At 40.2% G+C, this 12,779-nt stretch overlaps 1 protein-coding gene across 1 annotated transcript in view; it reads right to left on the reverse strand.

The window, feature by feature from the left end:
• The window catches only part of HHLA1 (HHLA1 neighbor of OC90), a 28,808-nt gene that overhangs the window by 3,448 nt on the left and 12,581 nt on the right, over window positions 1-12,779 (reverse strand). Inside the window, exons 8-17 of the mRNA XM_085573989.1 lie at window positions 11,711-11,794; window positions 11,101-11,157; window positions 10,906-10,992; window positions 10,072-10,158; window positions 8,794-8,991; window positions 8,216-8,287; window positions 7,905-7,979; window positions 4,392-4,548; window positions 3,641-3,723; window positions 580-3,417 (exon numbers count right to left, since the gene is read on the reverse strand). Coding sequence (XP_085430115.1) covers window positions 3,374-3,417; window positions 3,641-3,723; window positions 4,392-4,548; window positions 7,905-7,979; window positions 8,216-8,287; window positions 8,794-8,991; window positions 10,072-10,158; window positions 10,906-10,992; window positions 11,101-11,157; window positions 11,711-11,794 — 944 coding nt within the window. The 3' untranslated portion in view covers window positions 580-3,373. The remainder of the gene's footprint in view (window positions 1-579; window positions 3,418-3,640; window positions 3,724-4,391; window positions 4,549-7,904; window positions 7,980-8,215; window positions 8,288-8,793; window positions 8,992-10,071; window positions 10,159-10,905; window positions 10,993-11,100; window positions 11,158-11,710; window positions 11,795-12,779) is intronic.

The raw sequence follows: 12,779 nt of genomic DNA on the forward strand, positions 1-12,779 counted from the left end.
ATGAAGATATTGTGAAACACTGTGCTGGTGAAGTCATTCTGATGTTACATCTATGGAATTCAGTTTATCCACAATCCATTATATTTCTTTCATATCACAAAAATTTGTTCTCAAACATTTATTCTAATCTGTGCTGAGACTCATCTAATACATCCTAATATTTTCCTAATGAGAAATATGATGTTATTTGGAGATCTTCAAGAAATAGTTGTAAAATATTCATCTAAATGTGTTGCACTAGTATTTATTAAATTGAAGATGATAGATTGGTTTTTAGCTACAGTCACAAATTACTTTAAATTTAGAACAAGCCAGGCATAGAGTTTTTTAAAGCCAAATAAATGAATATATATATATATATCAGTTTACAAATATGTACCTGATGATTATTATCTGCTTTTCTGAATTCAAATATGGAATTCATTTCCATTAGAAAATTGTGTAATATTTCATCAAGAAGTGAGATTATAAATCTAACAGCTGTAAATATTTATATTCTATTTTCCCAAATCTCATAGCTTATTCTACATTGTTTTCTTCTTGCTTCCCTTATTATAGAGAACATCCAGACAGACTTACCTTAAGGGTATTATCCCAAAGCAGCTGGATGGAAGACAAATGAATATCAGCAAAGCCAGTACTAACTTATTTATACCCACTTGGATATGGACCTCACCCATGTGATCACTTCCTTTATCAAACCCACTTCAACATTTATTAATTAATTCTTCCATGAGATTCCTTGGAGTGATTATGCCCACAGTGTATCTGGTAATATGGCTCCAGCCATGTAAAGGATCTATACTGAGAAGTCTGTTCTGCAGGTGCCTTCACCATATAATAACTTTTCCTAATACTCCTGGCTCTAATTAAATAACAGTCATCCCATTGTTATTAATCACTCACAAAATCTCTTGGGCATGTGAATGTGGCTTTAATAGCTTATCAAGAGGTAGTGTTTGGTGATGAAAGATGAGTGAGAGTTTACACAGCTTTAAACACTGCATTCCTCAGGGTTGGGAAGTCTTCTTGAATCTATCCACAGTGGCTCTGATCCAAGGCTGAGTGAAATGCAGGAGAAGGTTGATTCAGTGAGCTTTGGGCAGGCAGTTTTTCATTAGGAGGGTGTGCTTTCTGCCAGGGCCAGGCACAGCTACCCTTCAGAGTCCATCAACAGAGACAAACTGTCCACTGAATTGTAGCATGGAGAAGTGAGAAGTCTGACAACTGGGAATTGTAAAAATACTTACATGAGCAAAAGGCCCTTTGACTCTGTGACCTACAAGGTTTTCAGGAAGGCCTTCATGGTCACCTGTAAGATATTCATGGAGATCTTACAAGCTGTTGATATCTGAGCTGGATGTGCCTGGGGAGGTGGTTGAAAACGAACTGGTGGGGCTCCAAGGGCTGTGGCCAGTGGCACAAAGCCTGTTTGGAAGTCAGTGCCTGGTGGTGCATTCCAGCAGTCAGTGTGGGATCCAGCCCTGCTTAGCATCTCCATGAATGACCTGGGTGATGGGGCAGAAGGCACCCTCAGCGGGCTGGCAGGTGACACTGGACTGGGGTCAGGGACTGGCATTTCAAAGGGTCACGCTGCCATGCAGAAGGACCTCAACAGGAGCTCCATGAGGTTCAACAAGAAGTGCCAAGTCCTGCACGTGGAGATACGGCCTCATACACTAATATGTGCTGGTGACCACCTATCTGGGAAGCAGCCTGGTAGAAAAGGACCTGGTGTCCTGCTGGACACAGGGTTGAACAGGAGTGAGAGGTGTGCCCTTGCAGCAGAGAAGGCTCAGGATGTCCTGCACTGGGCAAAGTGCTGCCTGCAGGTTGAGGGAGGGGGTCCTGCCCCTCTACGCTGCACTGGTAAAGCCACACCTGCAGAGCTGTGTCCAGTTCTGGGCTTCCCAGTACAGGACAGACATGGGAAAACTTGTGACAGTTCAGAGGAGGGGCACAGAGATGATGAAGGGACTAGAACATCTCTCATGAGGAGGGGACAAGAGAGCTGGGACTCTTCACTAGAGGAGTCTTGGGGGGATCTCATCAATCCAGTAAACCCTCAAGGGGAGGGTGCAAAGGGACAGAGCCAGTCTCTGTCCAGTGGTGCTCAGTGGCATGACAAGAGGCAATGGGCACAAGCTGAGAGCTGCTCCAACAGGGTGAGACCTCCCACAGCAGGGCAGCACCACGGCCATGTTAGGGCACTTCTTGAACTTTGTGAAGTTCTTGTTGGCCCATTGCTCCAGCTTGTTAAAGTCCTTCTGGATAGCAGCAGGTCTTATACCCAGCATATGCTCACTGTATGGACACTCCTGTTTATTCCATTCTTTTATTACTTTCAATGTCTGCTGTAATTGGTACCACTCCAATCTATCCTGCTCTTTGACATAACACAAGTTCTTCTCTCATGCTGTTGAGCTCAACAGTGGAATGTATTTTGGAAGAGAACTACTGCATCTCACCTCTCCAGCATTGCTTATATTCTTTATATTGCCATTTTTCTCTTTGGCTTTGCCTTTGAACACATCTTTCTTCAATGAAACATCAATGTGCAGCAGCTATAGTGCAGATAAACTTCTTATTTAAAAACAGTATGAATGGCTTGATGGCATACTTTGGGTAGATAGTAGCATAATGTTGCTGCAGCATAGAAAAATATGGGACATGAAATTGATGTGGTTATTCTTTCATTATTTTAGAACTGGTTTTAGTTCGGCATACTTGCATATAAAGGAAATGAAAGCTGGGTTGGAAGGGGCAATCTCACCTGAGCAACCTGATCTGGTGAGGTTTCTTTAAGGTCCTTTCCAACTAATTTTATAATTCAAGGTTTCTCTAATCCTAGTGAGCTCACACAAATATATCTCAAAGTACAAGAGATGCTGTCACTTCCTGGGTTGACACTGAACAACAGGAATTGCTAAAGTAATAGAAGTTTTTGATTTAGAAGATAATCTGCATATATTTAATACCAGAGAGTCCTGTTTGTCTTCAGTATTTCAGGTTGCTTTTAAATTACTTTGCATTTGTTAATTTTGACTACTATGTCTCAAATGTCAGTAAAATAAATAGAAACTATTCACATTCACTAGCCAACCAGGTAAATATCCTTTATAAAATTAGACTTTTTAAAGCCTTTCAGTGCTTTTATTGCAGTTACATCACTTGTATAAAATATCTCTGTATTTTACACATTATTTTTACAATGCCTTGGAGGAGAAGACATTTCTAGGTTAACATGTGGTTAATAGCTTGTCTGATTTCAAATACTTGCAAGTTGCTGCTTTCTGACTTTTACACTGAGAAATCAAACAGAAAACTAAAACTGCCACCGGTCTTCCAACTTGCAGTAAATTTTCTCAGTGCTCTAAACAGTTGTGCAGATGTTTTTAAGGCATTTTTGCTTTAATGCTGGAAGAACACAAGAAAATATTAGTTAGAAGAGGTTTTACAAGGAAATATTAAAACATGCAAAAAGGTAAAATAATTTGTTTAATCCTTTAAAAATCATTATCAGTTAAGATATCTATCTGATGAAAGACAGCAAATACTCTGTGGATATACAAAAATCTTTGTTATATCTTCATAACAAAGTATGTAGAGATAAAGAGATATAAAGTGAAAATGTACTTACTGTGGGAGTAAGCAACTCTTTTGACTCTTTCGCAGACATAACTGGCATTTTTCACAAACCAGGAATAGTATTCAACACAGTATCTGAAGATGTAGTTACAGATAGGAGATGCAGTTAAAGATAAGAGGTTTGTTATCTTTCATAAGGAGAGGGACTTTGGACAAGGGCAGGTACTGATAAGATGAGGAGGAATGGCTTTAGGCTGAAAGAGGGCAGGTTTAGTGACATATTAGGCAGAAATTCTTTACTTTGAGGGTGGTGAGACAGTGGCACAGGTTGCCCAGAGAAGCTGTGGATGCCCCATCCCTGGAAGTGCTCAAGGTCAGGTTGGATTTGGCTTGGAGCGACCTGGTCCAGCAGAATGTGTCCCTGCCCATGGCAGCAGAGTTGGATCTAAGTGGTCTTCAGATCCCTTCCAACTCAAACCAATCTGTGATTCTATGATAAGCTCAGTATATCATGCTGCTATAACTAAATATGGAAATAAAAATCTAGATTCCAACCTCAATGATGCCATTAGATGTTTGGAAAGATGCAGCTGGGCTTTTTTCACCGGGCTGGAATACTGAAGCCAGATTGGCTCCTGATCAGTGCACTGAGACACATTTGGGTCTCAGCCAGTGGCCACAGACCCTCCAAAATAATCATTGCTGATTGAAAATTGTCATTTGGGAAAAAAAAAAAAAAAAAAGCCTGAAGGAGACAGAGATTTTAAGCAGACAGAGAAAGAAAAAATAGTGCCAGGTTTTACCTCATGGCTTCCTTTCTGGAATATCTTCTCTGACCAACACAGAGGCACAGCTGAAAGAACCTACAGAGCTCCATCACACAGGGGCTGATCTTCTGCACCATGAGGGTGACAGGAGGTGAGGTCACACGGGGCTCTCTGAGCATCGCCTGTGGGCACCCTGGGCAGAAAACACAACTCTGAACTAGTCCAAATGCTTGTACCACTAAATTTCCTGCTCTACCTTATCTGGGCTGTGGTGTCCAAAGCAATGCCTTCCCTACTTCAACAAATAAGTGATATCCCTGAAAATGCCATTCTGGGAAGGCAGGAAGGGCAGAATGAGAAAGAAAAGAAAGGAAAAAAGGGAAGGGAAGGGAAGGGAAGGGAAGGGAAGGGAAGGGAAGGGAAGGGAAGGGAAGGGAAGGGAAGGGAAGGGAAGGGAAGGGAAGGGAAGGGAAGGGAAGGGAAGGGAAGGGAAGGGAAGGGAAGGGAAGGGAAGGGAAGGGAAGGGAAGGGAAGGGAAGGGAAGGGAAGGGAAGGGAAGGGAAGGGAAGGGAAGGGAAAGGAAGGGAAGGGAAGGGAAGGGAAGGGAAGGGAAGGGAAGGGAAGGGAAGGGAAGGGAAGGGAAGGGAAGGGAAGGGAAGGGAAGGGAAGGGAAGGGAAGGGAAGGGAAGGGAAGGGAAGGGAAGGGAAGGGAAGGGAAGGGAAGGGAAGGGAAGGGAAGGGAAGGGAAGGGAAGGGAAGGGAAGGGGAAAGGTGGAGAGAAGTGAAAGAAAAAGAGAGAGAAAGAAAGAAAAAGAAAGAAAGAAAGAGAGAGAGAAAGAGAGAGAGAAAGAGAGAAAGAGAGAAAGAGAGAAAGAGAGAGAAAGAAAGAGAGAGAGAAAGAAAGAGAGAGAGAAAGAAAGAGAGAGAGAGAGAGAGAGAGAGAGAAAGAGAGAGAGAGAGAAAGAGAGAAAGAGAGAAAGAGAGAGAGAGAGAAAGAAAGAAAGAAAGAAAGAAAGAAAGAAAGCAAGCCATGGTGTGATAGTCAACTATTTTTTCCATTTTTGTGTAAGTAGCAGCAGGCTTTGGCCATGTGTGGATAAACTGCCTTACCTGCTGAATATAATCCCCTTAGCCAGTGTAATTGCATTTCCAGGTTCACATGTCTCACACACTTCATGGCTCTGGGCAGTGCTATGTTATGTGATAGCAGAGGTTATGAAGGTTAAATTTGGACTAATGAAGTCCTGTTGAAATAAGCTTGAGTCATCTAGTGCTGACAAGAAATTTAATATAAAATGGCATTCTTGGGCAGGAGGAAAATCAAGACTCTACCAATCTGAAAGAGAAACTAGTTTCATTGCTATGAAACTATTTCTCTCCTGGCAGTGCTTGACCAAGATAGCAGGAGTATGTGAGGGGCAAGGCACAGAGCCTGGCAGCTCCCAAACTCACAGGCTGCTCTGAAAGCCAGCTGTGTGGAAGGCACTACACAAATATCAGGTGAAATTAGCCAAAGATGGGCAAGAGGAAGCCCCATTTATCTCCATCTCAGCAATTTCACATGAATGCCATTAGGCTTTGTCCACTTAATAGCATTTGACACACCTTGATATTCTCCTACATGGAGTAAATTAAAAATTAATGATTCCTTGCTTAAGTAAACACACTTCATGTTAATAACCAAATATCAGAGCATGGGACAACGAGGTTTTAATATAAGTTGTTCCAGAAAAGTAATGTTAAAATTGATGAGAAATAATAAAGTTGATGAATAATTAAAAGTTGCTGAAGGCCACCCTCCTACAGATTTCAGCCTCTGCAGAAGTGGGTCCTCCTATCCTGCCAACCAGGTATTAAATGCTTTACTCAAGCTATGTGTTTTGCTAGCAGAAATTCAGTTTTATCTACCTGCAAATTGAATGTTGGTAATTTCAATTTGGAATCATCTATGTGGGAAAGAGAAGTCAAACAAAAATGCTGAAAGTGCAGGAAATTGATTTGGAAATTCATTTCTGACAATCACTTTAAATGAACACTGTATTTGCACAATACTGTATTTGTTTAATGATGAAATTCTTTTTCAATTAATATTCTATTTATTTTTTTTTATTGCATAGTATAATTGAAATATAATTGAAATTTAAATTTTCACCCATTCATAGTGATGCTTTATATCTCTTCTGTAATAAATTTCTACTGTGAAATGTATTTTTTTTGTGTTCAGTACATAAGTTCATAAAGATAAGTATAAGTAGGAATTTATTTCAGAACTTTTTTTTCTAAAAGTTCTCTTTCTTAAGCAATTGAATTAGTCAAGAGACCAGAAAAGGCAAGAACCACAGCTCCTGTGCAGAGACTTCCTCACGTGTGTTTCAAATTGCCACATTATTGTCAGGGGCAGTGAAGTGACCAGCTTTTGCAGTAAACAGACAGTTCTTTTATTAATTCAATATCACATCTCTGTGACACTGAGATTAAATTTTGCTGCCAGTGAAGACCAATGTCATGGTTACTGTGAATGATTCAGACTCAAAATATCCCTCCCTGCACACTCTGACATGCACATTTACATGTTTTATTGGTTGACACCCACTTCTGTGATTAAAGAAATGAATAATTGGAATCATTACTCATCCCTCTGAGCAATGTGGGTGCCCTTTCTTACTTAGGGATCCCAGTGCTGGATTTATTTCCCCAAATGTATGATTGTTAGAATCAGGCAGGCAGCCTGTGCCTCCATGGTTTCTCACAGAGAGGCATTTGGTGACTCCAATTCATCCATCTCACTGAAATCCATGTTTTCCCCCTTTTCAAAGCATCCTAGGTTCTCCAGGGTCTATAGTTTTGCACGAGAGGAGGACTCTGGTATTTAGAGTCCTTTAAACAGAAGTAAGATGACAGAGAATTAAATCTGATTTCAGAATTTAATAGCACTACAAGAGCTAAAAAGATGACCATGAAAATGGAAGTCCCAGCATTTCAGTTCCTTAGACTCTTCTGGTTTTATCTAAAATATCAAGCCTAAAGGATACTGAAGATACCTGCAGGTCAGGCTGATATGTTACCTTTGCACTATCCAGCATCCATTCTTCTCTTAAACAGCCACCACACAGAAACACAAGCAGATGAGAATGGAGCTTTCATGAAAATCTAGCTGATGATGATCCTTTTTAAGCTGAGGAAGTAGTTTGCGGTGTTGTAAATTCAGAACAGTTCTGGGAGTTTCATGTGGCATGAGCTGGTTCCATAATTTTATTTATGATGGGATTTAAAGCATGATATTTTCTTTTGGAATGACTTTTAAGAATGCTAAAATTGCCACACAGAGTAGCTATTCTAGCACCACAATATGACCCATGTTTTGAATTTGCAGTTTTGTACAATTCACAAGCAAATGGGAAGCAGTCCCTTGGATATTTGGGGTGGTTTACATACATAAACCATCACAAGCTAATTAACCATGTACGTTTTTTCTGCATGGGAATGTTACTATCTTGCATGGGTTTCAAACCTACTGCTCTTTTTTCTGCATGAGGTACATTTACTTACTGGTAGCTGAGTAAAGTTTCAGTGTGACACCAGGTCGGTAGGAAGGTGGCAGAGACAGTACTGTGGAAGGCAAATCTAAGGAGAGGGAAAAGAATAGAACTTGCTTTGGCACCTTAAAACAAAAAGGCAGCTTGGTTAAAGGAGCAACAGAAAAGAATAAAAAAACTAAGCCTGAACTCACAGTTCATTAATAAATATTTACATAGACAGTGATGTATAAACACATTGTCAGTCATTTATTTCTATATATTACTTTCTATTTCATAAATGTGCCAACTGACACACTTTGTTGCTATCCAGACCAGTCTTACCTGGCTCTGTTTGCATCAGTTGGCTGGTTTCTTGTGGAGACACTGACTGCATCCAAAACATGGACGTGTCAGCTGTGGGAACAGACACACCCTTCCTTTATTATTTATCTGTCTGCTGAGAAGAACTGCTACGTGTGAGACAGCTCAACAGCCAGAGCCCCTCACCCAGTACTGCCAGTGACATATGAAAATGCCAGGATGAAATAGGAAGGACAAAAACTGCACTTGACTAGAACTTGAATAGCCTATGCACTAGAGAAGGGCAGGATTTCAAAAAGGCATCAAGAAACCAAAAGAAGCATTTCTCTATTGCTTTTTCACAGGTCTGCTCACCAAATTTGGAGCTAAATGTGAAGGAAGATCCAAGTGGCAGAAGTATTTGTGGGAAGCAAGACCAGGTTATTCCCCTAAAGATAAGAACCTACAGGATTGAACCTATAGCTGATTTTGACATTTCTGCAACAATCAACTCACTGGTGACCCAGAGTGGGTGTCCCTGAAGGGCTCCCCAGCCTCCACCCAGAGACACTTGGCAAACCCCAGGGCAGTGCAGGGGGCAGGTTCCTGGCCATACTCACTGGGGCTGGGCTGCAGGGCTGGTGATGGGGCCAAGCTGCCCCCAGGGCTCAGAGGAGGTCTGGCCATGCCTTGGGGCCTGGGAGCATCCCCATGGGGTGATGGAAACCACGATCCTTTGGCTCCAGCTGTCTTTGGCCACAGTGGGAACTTCGTGGTGGGGAGTCCCCCTCCTTTCTGGGCGAGAGGGGTCCTGGTAGCTGGAGAAGCAAGAGAGACACAGAAAGGGGACCAGCACACTGGGGGTGCTGGTGCCCCAAGGCAGCAGCAACTGCAACACACCAGGGGAGAATAATATCCAAAATACACCCAGAACATCCCATCTACCCCTTGAGTGCTTCTATGGCACTTAAGCAGGCACTTGTCCATTTTGTTTTAAATATGAAAACACAGGGAGCTTCAATAATGTTTGAAATTTTAACTGAGAACATTTTAATGTGTGAGTTTTCATAAACAAAGAGAGAAACTGCAATGTTTCTGCAGGGTTTTGTTTTTTTTCTTGACGTAATTTGTGCTTAATTTCCTGAACTGCTTCACTGCAGTAGAAAGAGAGAAAGGTCTTGTCTGATTGAAGGTGAGCAGGCAGGTACTGGAGGGCAGATGCTGCAGTTTGAGAACAGACACTCGTGGCTATGAGTGATAAGAAAGGTGGGCATGTGGTTTAGGAAATTAAAAAAAAAAAGTTATAAAAGACAGCAGACTGCCTACAGGAAATGCAGGCATTTTGTAGGAGAGAGATGCAGCTGCAGTGACAAGGAGGCATGAAGTCAAGGTCAGAATTTCTATTGATTTCTACTACAAGTGAGCAGGAGCAAAGCCTTGCTTTTTGGTTCCAAAATGGGGCAGAGCAGCACTTTTCTATTTTGTAGCCCCATAGCAAAGTTAAATGTACTAAAGTTTATGAAATGCTCAGGTACAACTGAATGTCATAGAAAGAAATAGAGAATAATACAGCAAAAATTACCACAGAAAAGAAGAGGAAATAGTTTATATATTTTTTTTTCTTTTTTCCTTTTCTTTTTTTAATCAACAATCAATTTTTCTCTTCTTCTCTGCCTCTTTAGAAACTTATTTTTTTCTGGTAAAATGGCTTTTCACAAGAGTTTTTCTATCCTCCAGCTCTTTAATGCATTATTGACATCATTTGCTGATTCAGAGAAATTTTATGCTACCCTTTATTTGGAGTTAACATCACAGTTAACTGCAGCAAATATACAAGATCACTTGTCAAGACATTAATCAAGGGGAACACAGATTTAGGTCTGAGAATATTTGCTCACATTTAAAAGTCCACACATAGTCTGCTGATGAATCCAGTGTCTTGTTTGGGTCTTCCTGCAATTTCACGAAACTTGAGAAAATTGAATCTAGGTATTGGAATTATGAGAAGACAAAGTTAGAGCACTCTCTATCCACTGCAAATTGTGTGGGAAAAAGGAAAGGAATCAGGTTCTGCTACCATAGAAGCAGCTGTTGTTTCTAATTAAAGGGGGCTTTGGCCAAGTGTCATCTTTTTTTGTTTGTTTGTAAAAGGAGAGAAACATCCCACAGCTTTCAGTACAACTTGCCACTGATTTCAGTCTGCCTGAATTAATTTATGCTTGGAAATGGGAGATAGTGATGGGCAACAGTGAAAGATGAGCACCTGAAGTGCAGCTTAAACTGGCAAAGCAGTTTGGGGTGGAGGAGACACAGGACAATGACTGAATGGATTCACCTGCACTCTGAATGTAACCCATGTGAAAGTAGGAGGTCATTTGTGCTGAGAGCTATGGAAGGCACGCAGTCAGATTTAAGAGCACTAGAGACCCTCCCCAGCCCAATGCTGAATTCTCTAAAAGCTCTCATCCCAGCAGGTTTATAACAAATAATTTAAATGTTTGTAAAATCGGCTTACCTTTATGATATAATTATTGTATTAAATTTTCAACAATGTAAAATATTATTCTAACTATAATCAAATGCATAATATTATGCAAATATATAAGCAATAATAAAAAATGAAATAATATTTATAGTAGTAGTAACTAGGATGGAGTACTCATTGCAAGAGCTATCTGGACATGATTTTTACTCTGTTTCCTGTTCTCTTTTATTCCCCAGGATGTACTTACCCAGGTCAGATGATGTGTTACTGGAAAATGTGTAATTAATAACAGGAGTCTTATCTAGTAATGCCAAAAAATCAGACAGATTTTTCCCTGCAAATAGAAATGCTTACAAATATCAAGAAAGGCTTGTTTCCAGTATAAATCATCACTGAGGAAAACTAAGGCAATATTTTTGAGTGGAAAGGTTTTAACTTTTACCTGTCTGCCCTGCCATCACACAGATATAGATACAATCAGAGTCATTGCTCTGATGCACTGAAAGGCAAAAAAAACCATAAAAGATATCATTGTTACCAGTTTTCCTTGCATGGAAATATCTTAAACAGTTGAAAACACAAATAAAAAATGGCATGTGGTATGGCAGCTGACCAAACATTTTCTTTCTGATCTAATTTTTGACAAAAATCTCAAACCACGATCAAATCCAAATGTTAGTATCTTCAGGGAAAAAGTTTCTATCTAATTAAAATACTAAATTACAAGTATTTTTATATGGAAAAAAAATCTTCAGATAAAATAGCCCGTACTAATTCTCTGTGAATTAGAATTGCTCAAAATATTATGTTATAATAATTCTCAAACCCACCAAGTTTAGTAATTATAAAATATTCAAACAACATAAAATAGAAACATGCACATCTCTATATTGCACACATATACATTATATATGTATCTTGTTCCATGTGTTGCAAGAAAAGTGCTGTTGAGTAAGACTTGTAGGCTTTTACCCACATTTTTATGGTTGTTTTCATGCCAGGAGTAAATGAGACAGTTAAGACAATGATAAATGTTCAAAGGAAATGCAAACCTGATAGAATAGAAGTGGATTTGAAAATTTCTGTGAGATAACTGGTGGAGTTTCCAATGATATCAACAAGTAGAGCTGTAAAATCTAGACAACAAATAGAGGAAGTTTATTATTGAAAACACATATCCTATCATGTAGTCAAAAATTCACTCCTATATATGATGATATTTTAGATATATGCTCATACATGACAAAAGTTTAAAATATTTTAAAGGTTAAAATATTTTGCTGGAGAGGACTAAAGAAACCACAAAAATACTTTCAGAAGTATGTTTCAAAGATGATATCCAAAATGACATCTGTGTGTCTAAAAGCAAACTTAAATGGAATTTATCTGTTCAAGAGAACACTTTGAAGTAATGCCCTCCTTAGTCTGTTTAAATGTAGAAGGAGATCTAAAGCCTGCAGGTCTTGCCTGCTGTAATTGCCTGTCTGCTGTGTAGGAGCTTCCAAAAGGCATTGGATTTTTCCTCTGGGGTCTGCTTCAGGCATTCTGATGATTGAGATGTCAGCCCAAGAAAAGGCTGGTGGTGCTGTGGAGGAACTTCCTAGCAGAGACAGGTCACTGGTCTCACTTAGGGAGAGCTGAATTTGAGCACTGAATTTTTACTGCTCTGGAGAATGCTCCAAGCCCCAAGATATTCTGGAATTGCAGCACAAAGATTAAAGTTTCTTTGTTATTCTCCGAGGTAAACTGTGCAATTATCCATAAAGGTTTGTGAGATGCCATGAAAGCCACTGTGGCTTCTGCAGGGTCACCATGTGTGGCAGAGGGTTTGGAGTCTGGTCTGTAGCTGCTGATCTACTCTTGATGCCTTACATTAACCAGCTAAAGAATCCAAACACTCAAATGCCTCCTGAAATATTAAATTCTGTGAAACCAGGGGTGTGAATGAGGATTTCAGGTGAAGGGTTTGCCCAACATTTATACTCCATTCAACTGTTCTATGAAGTGTTAGTGCTCGTGTTTCACTTCTCTTGGGCTCACTGAGGTTCCTGGAAGTTTCTCTGTTGGTGCAGAGAAGCCCTTGTCCATCTCCTCTGGTTTATCTCAGGGGAGAAAAAGGGG

This window comes from Lonchura striata, chromosome 2 (genome assembly GCF_050655825.1).
Source record: "Lonchura striata isolate lonStrDom1 chromosome 2, ASM5065582v1, whole genome shotgun sequence".
Classification (NCBI taxonomy): Eukaryota; Metazoa; Chordata; class Aves; order Passeriformes; family Estrildidae; genus Lonchura; species Lonchura striata.